Source organism: Hermetia illucens, chromosome 7 (assembly GCF_905115235.1).
Source record: "Hermetia illucens chromosome 7, iHerIll2.2.curated.20191125, whole genome shotgun sequence".
NCBI lineage: Eukaryota > Metazoa > Arthropoda > Insecta > Diptera > Stratiomyidae > Hermetia > Hermetia illucens.
Window position 1 is genome coordinate 11,725,385 of NC_051855.1, and position 20,308 is coordinate 11,745,692.

Here is a 20,308-nt window from a genome sequence, read left to right on the forward strand (position 1 = left end):
ATGATAAAAAATACACCATTTTCAATACAAGGCAATGGTGAATATTGTGATATTTTGCAAAAAATAAAAGATTTATAACAACAATACAATGACTAACTAATAAATCAGCGGAAACTAATAACTAACTATGAAACCATCGAAAACCGATAACAAACTAATAAACCAGCATCGAAATACTGCAAAAATCATAAAAATTTTATAACATAAATATCCTCGAACTTTGCACTCTTCAATTGTAGATCATTTTATTTATTTTTTTTGTACATTATGCACGCAACAGATGGGAGGGAGGAGGAGGAGAAAAGGAGGCTCGCTAGTTACCTATCATTTTATAATTATTCATCTTTCGTAATTAAATTATTTTATTTATTTATTTATTTATTTTTTTTGTTTCTCTAATTTATTTGTTCAAAAATGGAAAAATATCGTTGGCTTTATGTTTCTTTTATTTTCTTATCTTTTTTTTTTCCTAATTTCGATTTTTGGTTAATTACTTTTTTGTTGTTTTTTTTTTTTTGTCTATTTTTGATCATTGTTTCACAGAATTTTTCTATAATTCTTAATTCTTTTTAAAGGGTTCCTTTTTTTTCTGTATTTTGGTGTCACAATTTTAACTTACATGATATATAGTATATACGCATGTATATAGAGAAAGGAAAAAAGGATACATATATATATATATATATTTTGTTACTGTATCATTATTAGAATTGTTTCTTTTGGAAGCAAATGATGATTTTTCTTTTTAATTCATTTCCAAGTTCTGTGGTTCTATTTTCTTCTTCTTTTTTTTTTTGTTTTCTTTGGCATACATATTGAATATTCAGGCATTTTGTTATTTACTGAGTTCCTCCTTAAATTTTTTGTTTGTTTGTATACTGCTGCTAATGCTGCTATTTGTCAATTCTCAGTTCAAACTGGAACATATAAGAATAATAGATTTTGAATTGACTTATTGAGATTTTCAAAGTTTTTTTTTTTCTTGAGTTTTCCCGTATCTTTTTTTTTCAGTTGTTTTAGGATTTTCTCTGTTGAAACATTAGTTTTCAATGGTTTGTTTTTACTGTTTGATTTCACTGTAATGTTTAAGATTATTTATTATTCATAGTTATACTTTAAACCTGGGGTTTCAATGACTTACTTTCAAGTTTTATATTTACAAAGTAACAGAGCAACAACATTATATAGTTAACAATTCATTTTCTTCATACTTTTTTTTTTTATTTTTATTTAATATTTTAAATATATATAAATTATTTAAAGCACTTGGAATGGACCAACATAGTTATTTATTTCTATTGTTATTCAACGCATTTTTTTTCCGCTTTGTTTCCATTTTATAAGATTAGGTTTCTTTTATGCATTAACTTCCATTTACTGCATCTGAGTGCATCTGTTTGCTTTGTTTTTTTTTATATATAATTTGAATGGTTATGCTCCCTTCACTCAATTACACAAAAGATATTCAAAAAGTTACTTTCATAACTTCCTTGACGATCAACCAAGCTTCATGAATCCATATTTTGCTGTTCATTTTCCACCTGCGAGACATCCGAAGCGAGTGCCAAATTTGGTAGCTCAAACTCCTATTTTTATGCAACCATTTTGAAAGCCCCCTATTTTGTATTGCTTGTCAGCCTAAAAATACCGGTACTTGGCAGATATCGTGTGTAGATTAGGACAACTTAAGATTTGACACTTTCACGGGCAACCACACTCATCTACGACCATCTTTGGCAAATCCCGCTTGATAATTCCTTCCTTTCCATAATAAATTAAGGACATGCTTGAGAACTTGAGAGGGGCACAGCATGGTTGCATGCCTGTCAAACGGTCTAACTTACGGAACTCTTCAATTACATGTGTATGATAGGACTGGTAAGTGTCTGGTGTTCTTGGTCCTGCACAGTCACCCCTACAGTAGTTAGCAAAATACCCATGCGGAGCTATAATCCAATCATCCCAACCGAGGGCCTTAAAGCTCACGTAAAATGATTCCTTGCAGCACTGACCATTGAATGCACCAGAACAGTCTAAGGCACGCCTCCTAACCCGCTTCATTACATTAGGTTCAGTATGGATAACCAAGAATGGTCGATTGGGATTCACCTCATAATGACTCTGACCATCCTTAGATGACTCTTGCCGAAATGAATTCGTCCCAAACAATGAAGGCTTTGGGAGCTTCCTAACACCATTATTGCGATGTCTTAGCGCTGGAGAGATCCTACTTTTGTTATCGCTTCTGTAAAAATACTGACGATTTCGATGATTCCCGTGAGCCATAAGCGCTGCTATATCAGTTTCATTTACAAGAGATACGGCTGATGTTCGATTTATCGACAGATGGGAGTCCTTGCGACCTTTCGGCAGGTATCGGGAGGATTTCTGACTGAAATGATGACCATGTTTCCGCCCACTTGATGAACTATTTTGTCGTTGATTCGGACGATGATGGTGGTCATGATGGTGATGATGATGGTGATTTTTACGGGCTTGACTATGGTTATGATTTGGATTCTTTGAGTTAGGACCATTGTAGGCTATTTTACTGGATCGGGTGTTGTCAAATAGATGTAAAGTGATACGGTCACCACAACCGGAACAATCTATAAATAAACGTAGTCGAACGTGTTGATCGTTTGCATACCAACTTTGGACGGTTTCCGTGATATCGAGCTTCTGCCAACCCAATTGGTTGAACTGGACGTTTAATGTTGTACTCAATTTTGTAATTTTGTCGAAGTCCTAATGGGAGAGAAATGATAAAAACAGAATAGAATATTAAGATTTTCATTTATTTTTTCATTAATTTTTTTTTTCGAGTTGTCACAATCTCAGCAGATGCCGGATTTTGCCTAATACTAGCACTAAGTGTCAAGCATTTAGCCTCGGACGATCCTGCCTACTTAAAACCTAAAGGGACACTCTTGGTCCGACTTCACCCCACTAAAAGGATTGAAAGATCGATCCTTCAAGTTAAATGGAGTCAGCCCACAACCTGCTTTACAGACTGCCGCATGCAAGGGACTCGCTTGCTCTTTGCTGTAAAAATAAGCGCGCAGAAAGTCGACTTGGCGATGATATTCTGTCGCCACGTCAACCACGCCCCTACCTTCGATGTCACTAGGCAACAAGTTGGTAGAGTTGCTACGTCGTGGGCTGAGACCTGACGTTCAGAGGCAACTTCTCTATTTTCCGGCTAGTACGGTTTGCGAGCTGCGTAAGTTAGTGCAGCAGAGCGAAAGTTTAGAGGAGCGTCTCTCAAGTAGGCTCTCTCATCAATTACACAGCTATTCTGCTGAATCTGAAGAGGGTGTTGACATAAAGAACATCTCAGTAAATCCTCAGTCTGAGATTCAAGATCGTGATTTGGACTTGGTCTGCTGGAATTGTCGGCAGATTGGACATTTGTTTGAAGACTGTTGGGAGGATCCAAAAGTCTTTTGTTTCGGTTACGGGCGCCCGAACACTCGTAAGCCCGTATGTCCAAATTGCCGAGTTCCAGAGCCCAGCCCCAGTCATCAGGGCGTTCCTGCATTGGACGCACGTGACTGCGCAGGCGTTGCGACAACGTCTTCCACAGTAACTCCGAAAGTTATCGTGTTGAAGCGGTCCGATAAACCAGATTTGACCTACCCGGATTTGACCCCACCACCAATTGTTGTACCTTCCGTTTGTTCTATCGAAAATGTTGAGAACGTCAATCAACACCAGTTGACGACACACCAGCGAGCAAAGCTCGAGGCTGTCATTGGCAGTTTTCCATCTTTCGAGTCGGAGGACTTAGGACGTACAAATCTCACGACACACGTCATCGATGTCGGCGGTAACAAACCGATTAAACAGAGACACTTCTCAGTCTCTCCCGCCATCGAAAAGCTCCTCTACGAAGAGATTGATAGGATGCTGGCTTTGGGAGTCATCGAAGAATCGCAAAGCGCCTGGTCTTCGACAGTTACCCTGAACCTGGTAAAGTGCGACTTTGCCTTGATGCACGTAAAGTGAATAGTGTAACAGTGAAGGACGCTTATCCTTTACCTCTCATCGAGGGGATTTTCAGTTGTCTCCCGAAGGCTAGATTCATTACGAGTCTAGATCTGAAGGATGCGTTCTGGCAAATTCCTCTGGATGAGGCGTCCAAGGATAAGACTGCCTTCACCGTCCCAGGTCGGCCACTCTATCAGTTTGTGACCATGCCGTTTGGGCTCTGCAATGCACCTCAAACCATGCAGCGACTGATGGATAAGGTCATCCCTGCTCACTTACGTCATCAAGTCTTTGTATATTTAGATGACTTGCTGCTTATTACAGAGACCTTCGATCAGCACCTGCTGCTCTTAAGCGAAGTGGCCCTCTGTATGAGACGCGCTGGCTTGACGTTGAACATCCGGAAGAGCAAGTTTGTCATGAAGGAAGTTCGATACTTGGGGCACATCATCGGTAACGGGACGATTTGTACCGATCCCGACAAGGTACACGCCATCAAAGATTTTCCGCGGCCGAAAACCGTCAGGCAACTGCGGCGATTTCTTGGGATGTGTGGGTGGTATCAGCGATTTGTGCCAAATTACGCTTCGCTGACTGCACCTTTGACAGACATGCTTCAGAAGAAGCGGCAGTTTTGCTGGTCTGAGGAAGCTATCTCGGCGTTCGACGCTCTGAAAACGAGTCTCTCCTCGGCTCCAGTTCTGCACAGCCCCGACTTCTCCAAGCCTTTCGCCATACATTGTGACGCAAGTCAACATGGTATAGGAGCGGTGCTGATGCAGAAGACAGAGGAGGGACATGAAGTTCCTATAGAAGCTTACACAGCCTCAGCGAAACTACACTGTCACTGAGCAGGAATGTCTGGCAGCGGTGGAGGCAGTGCGCAAATTCCGAGCGTATGTTGAAGGCACCACATTCGAAGTGGTAACTGACCACGCTTCGCTCAAATGGCTGATGAACCAGTCCGACCTTCACGGCAGACTGGCCAGATGGGCATTGAAGCTTCAAGGATTCTCGTTCATCATTAAACACAGAAAGGGATCACAACATCTGGTCCCGAATTCTCTATCTCGAATGTATTCACCAGCGGAGGTGGATGCTTTGGAGAGAAGTGGGAACAACGCAAACGTGGATTTTAATTCACCACATTTTCGGTCTGCGAACTATTTGCAATTAATAGAGCGTATTAGGGAGAATTCCAACAAACTCCCTGATCTGCAGGTGTGCGATGGATTGGTATACAAACGAACCAATCATGCGTCAGGAGATGACCAACTTGAGCATGGGTTTCTTGCAGAATTCCTAGGTACTTGTAGAAGTCTGTCTCGATCATAGGTTCGATGTGGAGGTCACCAATGCTATGTCCGGCATGCGGTTGGTGAAGACCATCCGAATATCACGGCTGAACATGTCTACTAGTCGCAACAGACATCTAAGATGGTTGTCTGTCAGTCTGTCAGTTCGCACTTAGCACGTAGTCCATACTTTATTGCAAAACCATGCCCTCAAGCTTCATTCAGTAGCCAAATCAAAGAGGACTAAACGAATCCCCATAGATGATGCCCCTCCATATACGGATGGACTCTGAGATATTAGCACCCTAAGATGTACGCACTGATAAGGTGTTATGCCACCCTTCCCTGACTGTCGCCAAAAACTTTATTAGTTTCGGATCAATACGATACAGATGTTGACCCATCTCACCAGAATGTTGTTGGTCTCGAGGTGCGCATTGACCCTTCCACTAATAATGGACGGTATGAATTTGTAGAGGGTTGGTAAGGCAGGAATCAGTCTCGTATCTGCGGGATCCTGCACCGTGTCATTCTTAGGGATCCTTGCAGTGAGGAAGGGTGGACATTTCTCCGGCCGACTCATGACCTGATTTGTGGTACGTGCTAACCGACCATATATACTGATGAAATTTTGTAGCAGAAGTTCTGCACCCGATCCAGACCTGGGCTCCTCCAGTTCCGCGAGCTGTTTATGGCTCATCGAATTTCCCCTTCGGTAACATTGGTAGCCGCAACTGCACCAGAATACACAAGTGATTGTAGTTATAGCAGGGACATAGCAGCACACAGTCGAGATGCAATCTCATCTTTGATTTGAGATAGAATTCTCGGAATTGCTGGAGTTGCATAGAGCCAAGGAATACCTGGTCTATGCAAAGGATTCGTCCCGAACCTCGGGGACAACTCAGCTGGAGAAGAGTGCTTCTGTGAGTACTGAAACTGTTGCCTGCAGTGCGGCGTGGTGTTACTGATGCCTGCACAGTCACGTGCGCGAATTTCAGGAGACGCTCGACGAATCTCTGGTGCAACAAGGGGCGGTAAGATAACAAAGGCCTGAGTGCTCGGAGCTGAGGCTCCCTCCAGTAATCTAAACTAAACTACTCCACTAAAGAACAAAAGGTGCTCGTCAAAGGACTCTGTAATAGAAAACAAGTCGACAAGGTAGACAAAGGGTTGACTCACTTAGTAAAGAGAATGCCTTCGTTAAAACTAAAATAATAAAGGGTCGCCTACCTTTTTTATGAACTCTGTAGAATTTAAGCTGGTTGCAAACGGTTCAATCAAACGGAAAACCCAAATTTTCAACTTGGAACCATTAACAGATGATGATTGAGACGACGATGATGATGATGACATTGGGCCACCCCGACTAGGACTGCGCTTTTTCTCAGTCGAAGGACGTAAATCGACTCTAATCCACATTGATGCGGCGCGTATTCTTAAATTTTGTCCCGTCATTTGATCGGATAATGAGCTGAACTCAACTAAGCGATGGCCATTCAATACGTCACCTGTAAATGGATAATGAAAAGGATGCATTAATTGATGATGGAAGAGAAAATCTTGCAAAAGAAACATATTCTGGATGGTTTTACTCTTGGTCGTATATTGCTGCCCTGGTTGAAAATCTTGTGTATTTCCTGAACGGTGAGAAAAACCTTTTCAACTTCTCAGAACTTATTACGACTTCTTATCAATAATGAAAAAACTTAACTACCCGAAAAATTGATCTAAACCCGACACAAAGGCTTAAGCCGCAGGAGGAGAGAGAATATGTGGTCTCTGAACCGCTACACAGGCACCTCTTTATGTTGGATTTAAGGGAGGTTCCCCATATAAGCGAAAAAGGTGACCTCTCACATTTTCGTTGTAAAAGGACGGCGATCCTTGCGGAAATTTTCGGGACGGTTCTGGCGGTTGAAATCTTTAATAAAGATATCAATGCTATGTGGGTATGAAAGTCCTGGGAGTTTAACGTGAGTACCTGCCGTGTAGGCATAATCCCACGGTCCTCTTCGGACACGGATTGATTTTGGGACCATAATCAGAGCCCCGTCATGACTGACACAGTGGTACTGGTTTATACTGAGTGCAGGCTCAGCATTCATATCAATAGACACGAGGCCTATCTAATACCTCTACCGCAACTAAGGGGTACGGCACCCGAGTTGTACAGCGCAACTCCACGCTTGAGCTCCGAGGAGCTCTGCCCGCGAGGTAGGCATAACCACAACCACCATGAAACTCCCACTAAGGGGCCAATCGCAAATAACCAGGCCGAGAGCACATCCTCCAGGAATTCACCTGGAGCATATGCTCTCAGAGGGCCATCCCGGTTCCCATGGTATCAGATAACCTTCACATTCACCGACATGGTTGAATCGTTGTCAAGTCGTCAGACGCCTAGAAAAGATAACGCATAAGTCAAACGTTGAACTTTGAACATAGCACCGGTTTTATGAGCCACTTTTTCTTCTATTTCAGCCTGGTGGTAGCACTACCCGATCCCTCAAGGACTAGCAACACAGTAGCACACGATTTTGCAGAAGAAGCTGCCAACGGAGTGTTGCTGGATAACTGAGTGGTGCCCACAGGTATATCAATAGCTCGCGGAAGGGCAGCAAAAGTCACATAATCCTTAAGCAACAATTGAATGACGCAGGGAAATGTAGCACCACCACATATATCACTGCGATATCAATTAACAGGTATGCCTCGAAATTTTACGTGAAACAACTTCCCGCAATAGCCATCACAGTCAATAAATTTTGATCGCAATAATTCGGGTTCACTTCGCGCAAAGGATGTCGTATATAGGTGAATATGCCATTCATCACTTGGTGGGGTGTACCACAACAATGCCTACGCACCATTGCCCGTGAAAACCGGAAACGCGCTTCAGTTTGTCCACGACTTCTCAAGGTCCGGTCCAGCATTAAGTTGATGCGGACTTAGGACCCCATCATTCTCAAAAAATGCCTGCAAGTACCTTGAAAATGATGGACCAACAAATAATTAGACAACGTTTAAAAGGACAAAAAGCACTTGACTCCTTGGAGATGTAAGATACATTCTCCTGGACTGTCAATAGGACGAACTGAAGAGGGTCACTCCAGCACCGAATTTTCTCTTTAGGGCTGTGCCAGTGATTCAAAAAATTCACCTAGTCCTAAAAATGGGCTCCATAGTTCGTGCCTTTCATGTTCCTGTATTTTACAAAGTTTCACTTAAAATTCGTAACAGTGATCTAGATGCGGACAGGTTTCCCCTTGTGGTTCACGTAAGATCCTAGGCGAGTTCAAAATTATGTAAATCCTTTTGGAAATAGCATAACTCCCTCTCTCGTCGCAAAAACCCCCTTCCTATCAACAGACTTCGCTTCATGGCATTGCCACCAAATTATCCAATCATGACCCCATGTTAGTCTTCTTTTTTGAGGTGGCTACCTATTTGATGGACGAACGCTTCAGGTATAAAAGGTTTTGTGTTTCGCTATGTAAGGAACTTGGCAGACGCCACCCGCGTTTGCTATTAACCTACTTAATCCCGAAACTCCAGTTGCAGCCTTGTTCGCTGCTGCTTTGATTTTCTCAAAAAAGCTCATCTTTGAGTCAAGAGTCAACCCGAAGTACTTTACCGCTGGTTTTGACTCGATAATTGACTCGCCGAACGATATGGGACGCAGGGTCGGAATTCTCTTTTTAGTCAGGATGACTACTTCGGTTTTTTTCCAGTGCAAGGTTGAAACCCGTCGCTTACCCGTCGCATCAATATGTCGAGTCTGCTTTGCTCCTGTTCCACGCGACATCATCAGCATAGCCGACCAGGTGCGACTCTTCTGACATGTCGAGTTTAAGTAGACAATCATAGATAGCGCTCCAGAGGTCCGCTGCTGTGTTCCTCACGCTGTTTTATCGGTGACTTAATTCGCAGAACGGCAATCAATAGCCGATGTTGAGGTGCGATGGTCTCATAGGGAACGGCTTTGCATCAGTGACAGTAGTAAAATGTCGGCGTCTTATGAGAATATAATCGATTTGCGTTTTACTCTTTCAACTATAAAATGTAGGAAGATGAGACAATCGTTTGATGAACCATGTATTCATAAGTACAAGGTCATGGGTGTCCGCAATATGATCTGTCATCAAACCAAAGCTTCGCGACGTGTCACGAGCTTTACCGACGTCAAATGTTCACTGTAAATTGGAGTTGCCATCGAGCCAAATTTGTATTAACAATTTAAATCAAGATCCAACTTATTACTGCATATGACGACATTGCAATATAATTTTTATTTTATTTAAAGGCCATTCACCTCTCTTCTGGCATCACTTCAGTCGAATTGATTGAAATTTTGAGCAATGTTCAGGCAATTCAATGCAGTTTTCCTTTTCCATCTTTCCTCCTATATTCCACTTATAAAGAGCTACCCCTATCGATTGAATTTCTCTCTGGAATTTTTTCATGCTGAGTTTTATTTGTTGAAATAGTCATATAAGGATGATATGATGAATCCTTGGGATCAGAAATGGAGAAAGACCAAGAAGTACATTTGGCGCGCGATTTGTCATGACAATAAAGACAACGACGAAATATTTATGAGTTGCTGGTACTTATGGAGCTCTCTGTACTGGGATTTGGGATCCTGGACATATATGGAAGACTACACAGTTTCATATGTATGAAGAGATATATTATAAATTGTCCCTTCGTCTAATTTATGGACGATGGTTTGCTCTATCTTTCAACCCCCAGACTCACAATAGATTGCATCGAATTAGTATTACTACCCCATACAGCGGAATCAACCGTTCCAATTTATAAATTCGCATGTGAGTGGGATGATTCGACCATATCTAGCTTCTCAACCCCCCTCCTCCTTTTCACGAATTTACACTCGGAACTGCTCCAGCTGAAAGTAATGCAAAATCATTGCCAAACTATCATTTCGCCGAATTGCTACGTGCATTGGGCATCCACCGTTTATCGCGTGAATCTTTTGCATTGATTGCAGTAGTGGAAAATTTTGTCTAATAGTAAAATCGAGTGATGAGGATGAGATAAGGCTCCTTCCAGTAGATATATACCTGGCACTGGTTGTATGGACGGTAGAAGTGTAAGTCTAGGGGCGTCCTTCTAGTCTTCCTAAGCAACAAAATAGGAATAACTATAATGGACTTAGGTTGCTTTAAGGTTTTCACCACTGTGAAAACTATGCTATGTATACTGAACTTACGTCGCATTTTCACCATTAGGGCTAACTACAATGGACTTACGTCGTCTTAAGGAAATCATCTCATGCGTCGGGGCCGACGAATCGATTTCTTTCCCATCAATTGTATCCATGTATAGTGTAGAATATTTGGGAAATGGGACTGGAGGGTGGGGGGGCCTATATAAGGGAAGGGGGGGGGAGTAATTTTTTTACAGAATATGGTCATGTGAGGTATTAAATAAAAGGGCTTAATTAATGCTTTTCGAAAATGATCTTATTCCTGACTCAAAATCTGTACTCCAAAAGGTGAAACAGTTCTCGTTCTCGGAACCTATCCAACCAAAAATTTGAAAAAGATCAAAATGATTTGCTTAAACCCTCCCCAACATCCTTTTGCTACTCTCTTAGTGGACAACCTCTTTCACTATTGACCTCCTTCCAAGACCTGAGTGTAATATTCGACGACAAACTTCGTTTTAATTCCCACTTCGTTGACATCATCAAAATGTCTGGTTTTAACCTACGTTCCTCCTCCGACCTCAATTCAGCCCTCCTCTCGACTCTTCAACTCCCTTGTCAGAAACATCCTTGAATATTGCTTTGTAGTCGATCCCCCCCCCCCCCCCGCATCCGTGACTTTCGCACTCTTGAAGTTGTATAACACAAATTCACCCGGACCCTGTTTTACAAAAAGAACCTTCCACGGGTTGACTATCCGTCACGTCTCTGCACCCTCCCCTCCCTGCAGCAACGCCGTCTCTTCCTTGATATGTCTACTCTTTTCTAGCTCGGCAATTGACTGATGGACTGCTCTGTCAACTCGGATATTATTTTCCGCACCGTCTCTCATAACACACATAGTGCAGACATTTTTGAAGTACCCTTCGCAGAGCTCGAGCTTTACTTTCACTCCCTGATCTCGAGGCTATGCCGGTTCTACAACGCCCTACAGCTTGGGTCCTATGACTTTGTCTCCTTCTCTAGTTTTAAGCGTAAGGTAAGCCATTTACTTGTTTCTCCCTCTGAGCACAATATGTTATAAGGAATAAATAATGCTATTAAAAAAGGCTTCCCCTTATCATCATCAACGGCCCAACAACCGGTATCCGGTCTAGGCCTAATAAGGATCTCCAGACATCCCGGTTTTGCGCCGCCAAGGTCTACCAATTCGATATACCTAAAAGCTGTCTGGCGTCCTGATCTACGCCATCGCTCCATCACAGCCAGGGTCTGCCCCGTCTTCTTTTTCTACCATAGATTTTGCCCTTCTAGACTTTTCGGGTGGGATCACCCTCATCCATACGGATTAAGTGACCCGCCTACCGTATCCTGTTGAGCTGGATTTTATCCACAACCGCTCATAGATTTCGTCGTTATGTAGGCTACGGAATCGTCCATCCTCATACAGGGGGCCAAAAATTCTTCGGAGGATTCTTCTCTCGATTGCGGCCAACAGTGCGTGGTTTTTTTTTGCTAAGAAGTGTCCGATGAATACATAAGGACTGGCGTGATCATAGTCTTGTACAGTAAAAGTTTTGACCCTATGGTGAGACGTTTCGAGCGAAACAGTTTTTGTAACCTCAAATAGGCTCTATTGGCTGCCAACAACCGAGCGCGGATATCATCGTCGTAGCTGTTATCGGTTGTGATTTTCAACCCTAGATAGGAGAAATTTTCAACGGTCTCAAAGTTTTAGGCTCCTGTCTTCATTGTTTTCGTCTGATCAGTGCAATTCGATGTTGTTCGTTCTTTTGGTTTTGGCACTGGCGTTGCCACCATGTACTTCGTCTTACCTTCATTAATGTGCAGGCCATAATCTTGCGCCGCCTGCTCGATCTGGATGAAGGTAGACTGTACATCTCCGATTGTTCTTCCCATGATGTTGATATCGTCAGCATAGGCTAGTAGGTTGGTGGACTTAAAGAGGATCGTACCTCTTGCATTTACCTCAGCATCACGGATCACTTTCTCCAGGGCCAAGTTAAAGAGGACGCATGATATGGCATCCCCTTGTCGTAGACCATTGTTGATGTCCAATGATCTTGAGAGTGATCCTGCTGCTTTTATCTGGCCTCGCACATTGGTCAGGGTCAGCCTAGTCAGTCTTATTAATTTCGTCGGGATAGTTACCCTGGCTATGCTATCATAGGCGGCTTTAAAGTAGATGAATAAATGGTGCAACTGTTGTCCATATTCCAACAGTTTTTCCATCCCTTGCCGCAAAGAGAAAATCTGATTTGTTACTGATTTGCCTGGAGTGAAGCCTCTTTGATATGGGCCAATGATGTTCTGGGTGTATGGGGCTATCCGGCCTAGCAAGATAGAGGAGAGTATCTTATAGATGGTACTCAGCAACGTGATACCTCTATAATTGCTTCACTGTGAGATATCACACAGTGCAGGTTCATAGCAGGAAACAAATGGGGTTGCATCACGATAGGCCTATAGAGCGGTAATCTGGACAGAAAGAACTGAACTCAGCACAAAAGCCAGGGAGCTACACAAACTCCAAAGACTGGCTTGTGTGTGTATCAGTGGGGCAATGAGGACCTGGAGGTCCTTCTGGGATTAACCCCTCTTCTGACCCTAGAACCCTAGACCCCTAGACCCTAGAACGCGTCCTGGACATTCACTTAAGGACGATTATGGAGAGAACGCCTTTCTCTAAGTCCCAGCATGCCTACCTCAAAGGAAAATCTACAGAAACTGCCCTCCACGAGGTAATTGGCACGGTTGAGCGGTCGCTGCAGTACAAGCAGTATACCCTTGCTGCCTTCTTGGATATAGAAGGAGCCGTCAACAACGTCAGTACCAACGCCATCAAGGAAGCCTTGACCGGTATTGGATTGGAGGGGTATCTCACGCATTGGATTATATCCATGCTGAGTACCAGGATAATCCAATCCGATCTGGGAGGCAACCACTTGACCAGAGCTGTGAACAGAGGCACGCCCCAGGGTGGTGCTATCTCACCGGTGCTCTGGTTAATAGTAATGGACAAAATTTTACGTACATTAGACAGCAGCGGGGTGAAGGTGGTGGCGTATGCCGACGACTTGGTGATACTAGTATCTGGGATGTTTCTGTCCATTATGAGCGACATCATGGAAGGAGCGTTGCGAAAGGTGTGCCTGTGGGCCGCAAGATGCATAAACCCAACAAAAACCCAGCATAAACCCAACAAAAACGCAACTGATGCTATTCACCACCAAGACAAGGATACCTGAATTCCATCTACCACGGCTGAATGAACAAAGATTGGTTCTTTCCTCGAATGTGAAGTATCTGGGTGTAATCCTGGATCCTAAGCTAAATTGGAGGTTGAACATAGAACTGAGGGTTAAGAAGGCCTGTATAGCCTTGTATGCCTGTAAGAGAACCTTTGCCAAGAAATGGGGTCTCCGGCCGAGGATGGTTCTCTGGATGTACACCGCTGTAGTGCGTCCGATCCTGACGTACGGATCTATTGTATGGTGGCAGGCTTTGAAGAAGAAATACAATAGAACGAAGCTTAATAGGATTCAAAGAACCGCGTGTGCAGGTGCTGCGGGGGCTCTGCAGTCTTGCCCGGCAGATGCTCTCAATGTACTCCTGCATCTCCTCCCTCTTGACCTCCACATCAAATATGTTGCAGCGTGCAGTGCCGTCAGACTACGTGAGTCCGGATGCTGGGCAGCGAAGTCCTACGGCCACAGCAACATTCTAGATGAAATACCTCGAGCAATCTGGGCATCCCCCACGGACTATGTCACACGCAAGCTGAACTTCACGAGAAACTTTGCTGTGGACCTTCCAACCAGGGCAAAGTGGAAGACCGGCGGCGTGTTGCAAGACTATGACACAGTATTCTTTACGGCCTATGGAGTCGGCGCGGGGGTTTTCTCGAATAGACACGGTGTATTCAAGTCGTATGGTCTCCCAGGTTTCACCAGTGTATTCCAGGCGGAAGTACTGGCGATATTGGAAGTCTGTCGATGGCTGGAGCGTGATTCGAGCCCCAAGCGTAACGTAGCCATTCTGACCGACAGCCAAGCGGCCATCAAGGCCTTGTACTCAACGACGACATCTTCCCGGTTGGTGGGGCAATGCAGAGACACGATCAACCATCTGGGCGGCACGCTCAAGATCACTCTCCTCTGGGTTTCCGGGCATAGGAACATAGAAGGGAATGAGCGGGCTGACGGATTGGCCAGGCAAGGCTCTGCTCTTGGCAGTCCCTCGGGGAACACAGTCGGTGTTCCGCTGGCGGCTGTCGGGGGCCGAGTCTACTCGCACTACCTAGCAGCCCCGGGCCTGAGATGGCGAAGGCTTACAAGCTGTGCCAAATCAAGGAGAATTTGGCCCGCTTATAACATAGCCCGATCACGAGAGCTCCTGTGCCAGACGCGTGCAAATGCATTCAAGATTACGGCGGTCTGCACGGGGCACTGGCCCATAGGGGACCATGCCGCTAGGCTCGGCTTACCCTACAACTCGCATTGCCGAAGCTGCGGAGAAGGAAGGGAAACCCTCATGCACTTTCTCTGCGATTGCCCGGCTCTGGCTCGAGTCAGGCTGCGGACACTGGGTAAACCATTCTTTGGGGACCTCAGTGAGATTTCTAGTTACAGGGTCGGAGAGCTGCTTTCCTTCGTGAATGCTACGGGCTGGCTCTGAAGATCCGAGCCAGCTGGACTCCGCTTCCCTGTTTCTATAACAACAGTCACGGTCTTAGGAGTTTGTAGCATCAAAACGGCGCACCAAAGCGCTAATTGGGCTCCTCGGAGCGGCCACTGATACCTACCTACCAACCCCTCTCCATCTGCACATACTGATGCGGGCAAGGAGGGCAATCTTGAGGATGACCAGGAGTATCAGTGAGGTGGGGCTGCCTAAAGATTGATATTCTCTATAGGCGGAACTCTGAATTATTGATACGAAGGGATAGCATGACAACGAGGTTTCATTTCGATTAGAAGTTTGGAACACGTTGGATTACCAACGCAAACTAGGAGGGCGTGGCTGTGACATACGACTTAAACAAGCAACTGATTACTTGGTACACTGACCGATCCCTCATAACACAGGGATCGGGTGCCGGGGTTATTGGCCTGAGGAAAATTTACTTCGAATCAATGGGGAAATTCAATAGCGCATTCGAGGTGGAAATACACACAATAGACAGATGTGCCTCCTTTAATCCCTAAAGGAACTACAGGGAGCATAACATTGCTATTTTGACTTCTGCGATCAAATCGCTTAGGTCCAACCAAGTGAACTCTAAACTCGTATGACTGGGGAAACTATACTGGCCGAGCCTACCAGGAATGGAGCAGTCCAGGGTACTTATTGGAGGATTCGAACTCAAAGCGCACAAAGGACTGTTTAAACCTCACCAGGAAGAACCTTAGAATCATTCTGAGAATTCTCATTGGTCAATGTCGACAAAACTATCACCTAGGGAAGTTGCCTGCAGGTTCTGTGCGGAGTGTGTTGAAACCTCTATACACGTTCTGGGACAGTGTAAGGCACTTGGGCAAAGAACGTCGTGGCATCTGGGAGAACTCACACGACACGTGTCACAAACGGTTCCTGAAATAGGGTACATGTTTTCAAAATAAAAGTTTTACCCTCACTAGGCAGCAGAGAATGGGTAAAGGTTACCAGAGAACAGTGAAACAGTGAATTCCTAACTGTAGGATAAAAGAACTAATATCGTCCCTGAATTCAAAACCTGGAAACTCCTGAGGATTGCTTTTGTGAATTCCACGTTCTAAGTCTAGAATACCGAATCCGCATATATCAAATTGCATCATTGAAGACACTGCGCTCTTAAAAGTGTCCACTTCTCTAGGAAGAGATCCCCAAAAATCCTCATTCCATTCTATCTAACGCCATAAGTCTCCCATCCTCCCCCCCCCTCTTCAAGTATTCAAATCATCACAGTTCCCTACGCACTCTTACTCGATTAACCGAATCTGATTTAATCAAAGTAAGTGAAGTGGTAGAACATGAGAAGGAAACCATATTCTCCCACACATGACATCCATTGGACAACCACGCATTGGTCAACAACAACCAACAATAAATAATACCGAACAAATCTCTGCCTAAAAGCCGAACCTGTGAAGCAAGAAAGAGCAAAGTCGAAAGAATAAATAATCCGCTCTATTAAATGCCTTAAACAGATAGCTCCCCGTTTAAATACTATCCAATTAAATAACAGCTTACCTATAATCCCCTTTGCCTACCCACGTTACTCCCACATGTGAAACAACCAGAAAAAAAAAATCGTCCCAACTACCACCCTTCTATGTCATCCACAAACATATGTATATGACGACACTCTGCCTCTCCCACCCATCAAATCATTCATAACACGGTAGCAGCCCTGCTTGCGGTAATCAACCAGACATTGGCCAGACAGCGTAAACGGTGGCACGACACAATGAGGAGGGGGGGTGGGGGGGAGGAGGACTTAAGGCAATATACGCTAAATGTGAGTACGTATCCAATTAAAATGTGGCGCCGTTTAAACATAACTAACGTATTATCCGAATGATACCCAATTAATGACCACCACGCCTCCAAAACCCCCATAAACCCCCACGTACATGGCTAGGCTTAGGACAAACAACAAAAATGTGGAACATCTCCTATTTAAATCAAACCACCTATGTCAACTCATGAGCATTCCATCAGTCATGCGAATTCTACACCCCAAAACATTCACCCCCATGGGGACACATCTTCCACCTTCAATGGCCTACGTGTCCTTTATCTGCGTGATGCAAAAAAAAAACCGGCGAACCAACGCGAAAGAAGAATAGCGTCATTACCGAGTGTGGATCAGGTGCTCAACGTGGCTGGAAAAAACTGAAATCGGAAACTTATCCCTATCGTTAGCCGCCACCCTATCTAAGGTTACTTTTGCCCGTAACTCGATACCCTCGGCGATTGGATTTAAGACAGCCATTAAGTACCCGGTGTGTTTTCATAGCTGTTATCACTAGTCCCATACTCGGCGTACAACCCTTGCACATCAACCCCCTATCATCCACCGTCCTGGCTAGTACTTTTCCCTTCAACAAATCTATCTTAGGTTGCAAAAGTTCTGAGCGGCTGACGGGAGAGCTTCCTAAATGCGAAACTTATACCGGAAACCCCACATCCTCCCTCAGGATTAGGTATTCCAACGCGCGATTTCGAGGGAGGAAATACATAAACAAAACAAACCAAAAAAGCCATACACAAGCAGGCATCCCCCCGTCATCAAGCCATTTGGAATTAAAGCGGACGAGAGGGGAGGAGACAACAAACCAGTGCATCGTCATTCAACTATGAAATTCCCTTGCTGGTTACATAATCTATCTAAGCCAGTTGAGTTGGGAGCATTAGAAATGGGGGGGGGGAGGGGGTTGGTGTTGGGCTTAATGAAATTCTGTGACTATTAGACGCGTGATTCATTATTTGCATTATTAATGGAATTGTTCATAATAATTGGACCCCAAAGGACTTCACAATATAGTGATGTCCTTTGGGGTCAACTTCCTGGCATCCCGAAAAGAGACGTCAGATGTAAGAGGGTTACGACTTCGTCAAATTGCACACATTTATTGCCTTTCGAAATCTGTTCCGCACCTGGGTGAGTGGATGTCCTTGATATCTGTAGTCCTTCCGGATCAGCTCCAATGTCCTGGAAGGATTTGCTCATCTGTATGTGGGTTCGGATATCATCAGATTCTCTGCAAAGATAACCTGCGAGTTCCTAACACTCTGCAAAAAATTATTCACTCTCACTCCTCCTTTTCCTTCGAGATCCTTCCTGAATATCAGCCTGTGAAGTCCTTTCGGATTAGCACCAAACTCTGACCATCTCCAAAGATTTATGCTTATGTAAATGGGTAAGGTCATCTGCAGAGTGCAAGGACATGTTTTAATGCGAAACCTTTCCGGTCCTCTCCTTCAACCGTGAGGGGGACAATTCAAGGTCGAACGCAGGTGGTTGACGAAAGGATAAACCATTCAGATTATAGGTAGGGCAGTGAATGATTTTGGGACCAGTTCGAAACTTTGCCTCCTTTTTTCGTCTCCTCATCTTTTTCATGGACCTAACCTTCATCCTCCTATTTGTGAATGTCCGATAGCCGAAATGTGTAATAGATAAGACCTTTGCCTATGCCACAAAATATCCTTGTTAACACATTCTGGACCTATGTGGAGTTGCCAAATCTCCCATCAGGCGCGTCCCTTCGTGCATCCCGAGATGTGCGCAGACCCAGACCCAGAAAATAAACCAAATATGGGGGAGGAGAAAGGAAGTTTTCTTACGGTGCAGGACTTCGGAAACCCAGTGCCGGCGGTTTTTGGGAGTGAGCAAGCGGGCTCCCGGCCGTCGATATCCAGCGACCGCAGTGCCTCAATAGTGGGAAACTTGGCTACTACGGCATCTAATGCTACAAGAGATAATGGTGGAGTGGAAATTAGGTACACACCGGATCCTTTTAGGAGGAGTTCGAAGCTTGGGAGACCGCAGTGCCTCAGTAGTGGGAAACTTGGCTACTGTGTCATCTAATGCTACAAGAGATAATCGTGGAGTGGAAATTAGGTCCACACCGGATCCTTTTAGGAGGAGTTCGAAACTTGGGAGATCACCACCGATGACAATGATCCCCTTTGGTAGTCTGAAAGATGAATAGTCCCTTGATCGACATCATTCCTTGTGGTGGAAGGCGCGAAAGTAAATGGGAACACACCGGAATGGCGTTCGTTACATTCGGGGAACGAATAAATGAACTGTGCGAGTTCATCAAGATGAGGTGGAATATCAATCAAAATATTCGAGCCTTGATAAGTGGCATTAAATTGTCTTCTATCGAGGCACTTGAAGAAAAGGATTCCCAAGCGTCAGGTGGCAAGAGGTCACAACGCAAACACAGGTGACGCCTCCCCAAGATAAGGCAGGCGGGAAAACGGGGAAATGGACTAGAGACGGTACCAGTGAGCCTCTAGGACCGCAGCAAGTCCTGGAAAAGAAAAAATCCTCTTCACCAAAGAAGGCGGAGCCGGCGAGAGTACCCGCGAAAGTCGGTAATCTCACGATTGCAGCCACAACACCTGCAAAAATGGGAGAAACCAACGCTCGGAGGCCTGAACAATGGATTACTCACCTCTCAACAAGAGGAAAAAGGACAAAAAGAAGCTCCGCCCGGAAATAATAATTATTTCCAAGAAGAGAAATATGTCCTATGCCGACATCCTTCGAAAAGTTAAATCAGACCCGGAACTGTGTAAGTAGTCCGCCTGATACGAACGCAGAGAGGGGATCTGATGCTAGAACTAAGTAGATCCGCCGACAAATCGGCCGATAACATCCGCGGCAAGGTGGAAAAGGAATCAGGAGAGGAAGCTGAGGTAAAAGCTCGGCAGCAGGAGATAGTGGTTGAACGCAAGGACCTAGATGAGGTCACCTCACGGGAGGACATCTGTCCTGCGCTAAAGCAACACTTCAACCTTAGCGATATAGACCAGAGTGCCATAAAAAGGATGAAGAAAGCATATGGCGGCACACAGACCGCTATTATTAGTTTGCCGGCGTAATCAGCTATTAAGCTGATTACCGCGGGCAAAGTAAGAATAGGTTGGGTCGTATGCAAGCTCAGGGAGCAAAGAGATGCTTCAGATGCCTCGATTTCGACAATTTTTCGGCGGCATGCACTAGCCAGCATGATAGGTTGAGAAGTTACAGGAAGTGTGGGGATGAGGACCACCTCATCAAAGATTGCACCGGAGATCCATGGTGTATGCTGTGTGGTGGGAAAGAGGGCGT

The 20,308-nt window shown here is 44.6% G+C and overlaps 1 protein-coding gene across 10 annotated transcripts in view; it reads right to left on the bottom strand.

The window, feature by feature from the left end:
- Positions 1–1,405: 1,405 nt before the first annotated feature.
- The window catches only part of LOC119660996 (uncharacterized protein DDB_G0283357), a 49,047-nt gene continuing 30,144 nt past the window's right edge, over positions 1,406–20,308 (bottom strand). For all 10 annotated transcript variants that reach the window (XM_038070091.1, XM_038070090.1, XM_038070089.1 and 7 more), the window contains 2 exons: positions 6,519–6,796; positions 1,406–2,748 (listed from right to left, as the gene is read on the bottom strand). In XM_038070091.1, coding sequence (XP_037926019.1) covers positions 1,702–2,748; positions 6,519–6,796 — 1,325 coding nt within the window. In that variant the 3' untranslated portion in view covers positions 1,406–1,701. The remainder of the gene's footprint in view (positions 2,749–6,518; positions 6,797–20,308) is intronic.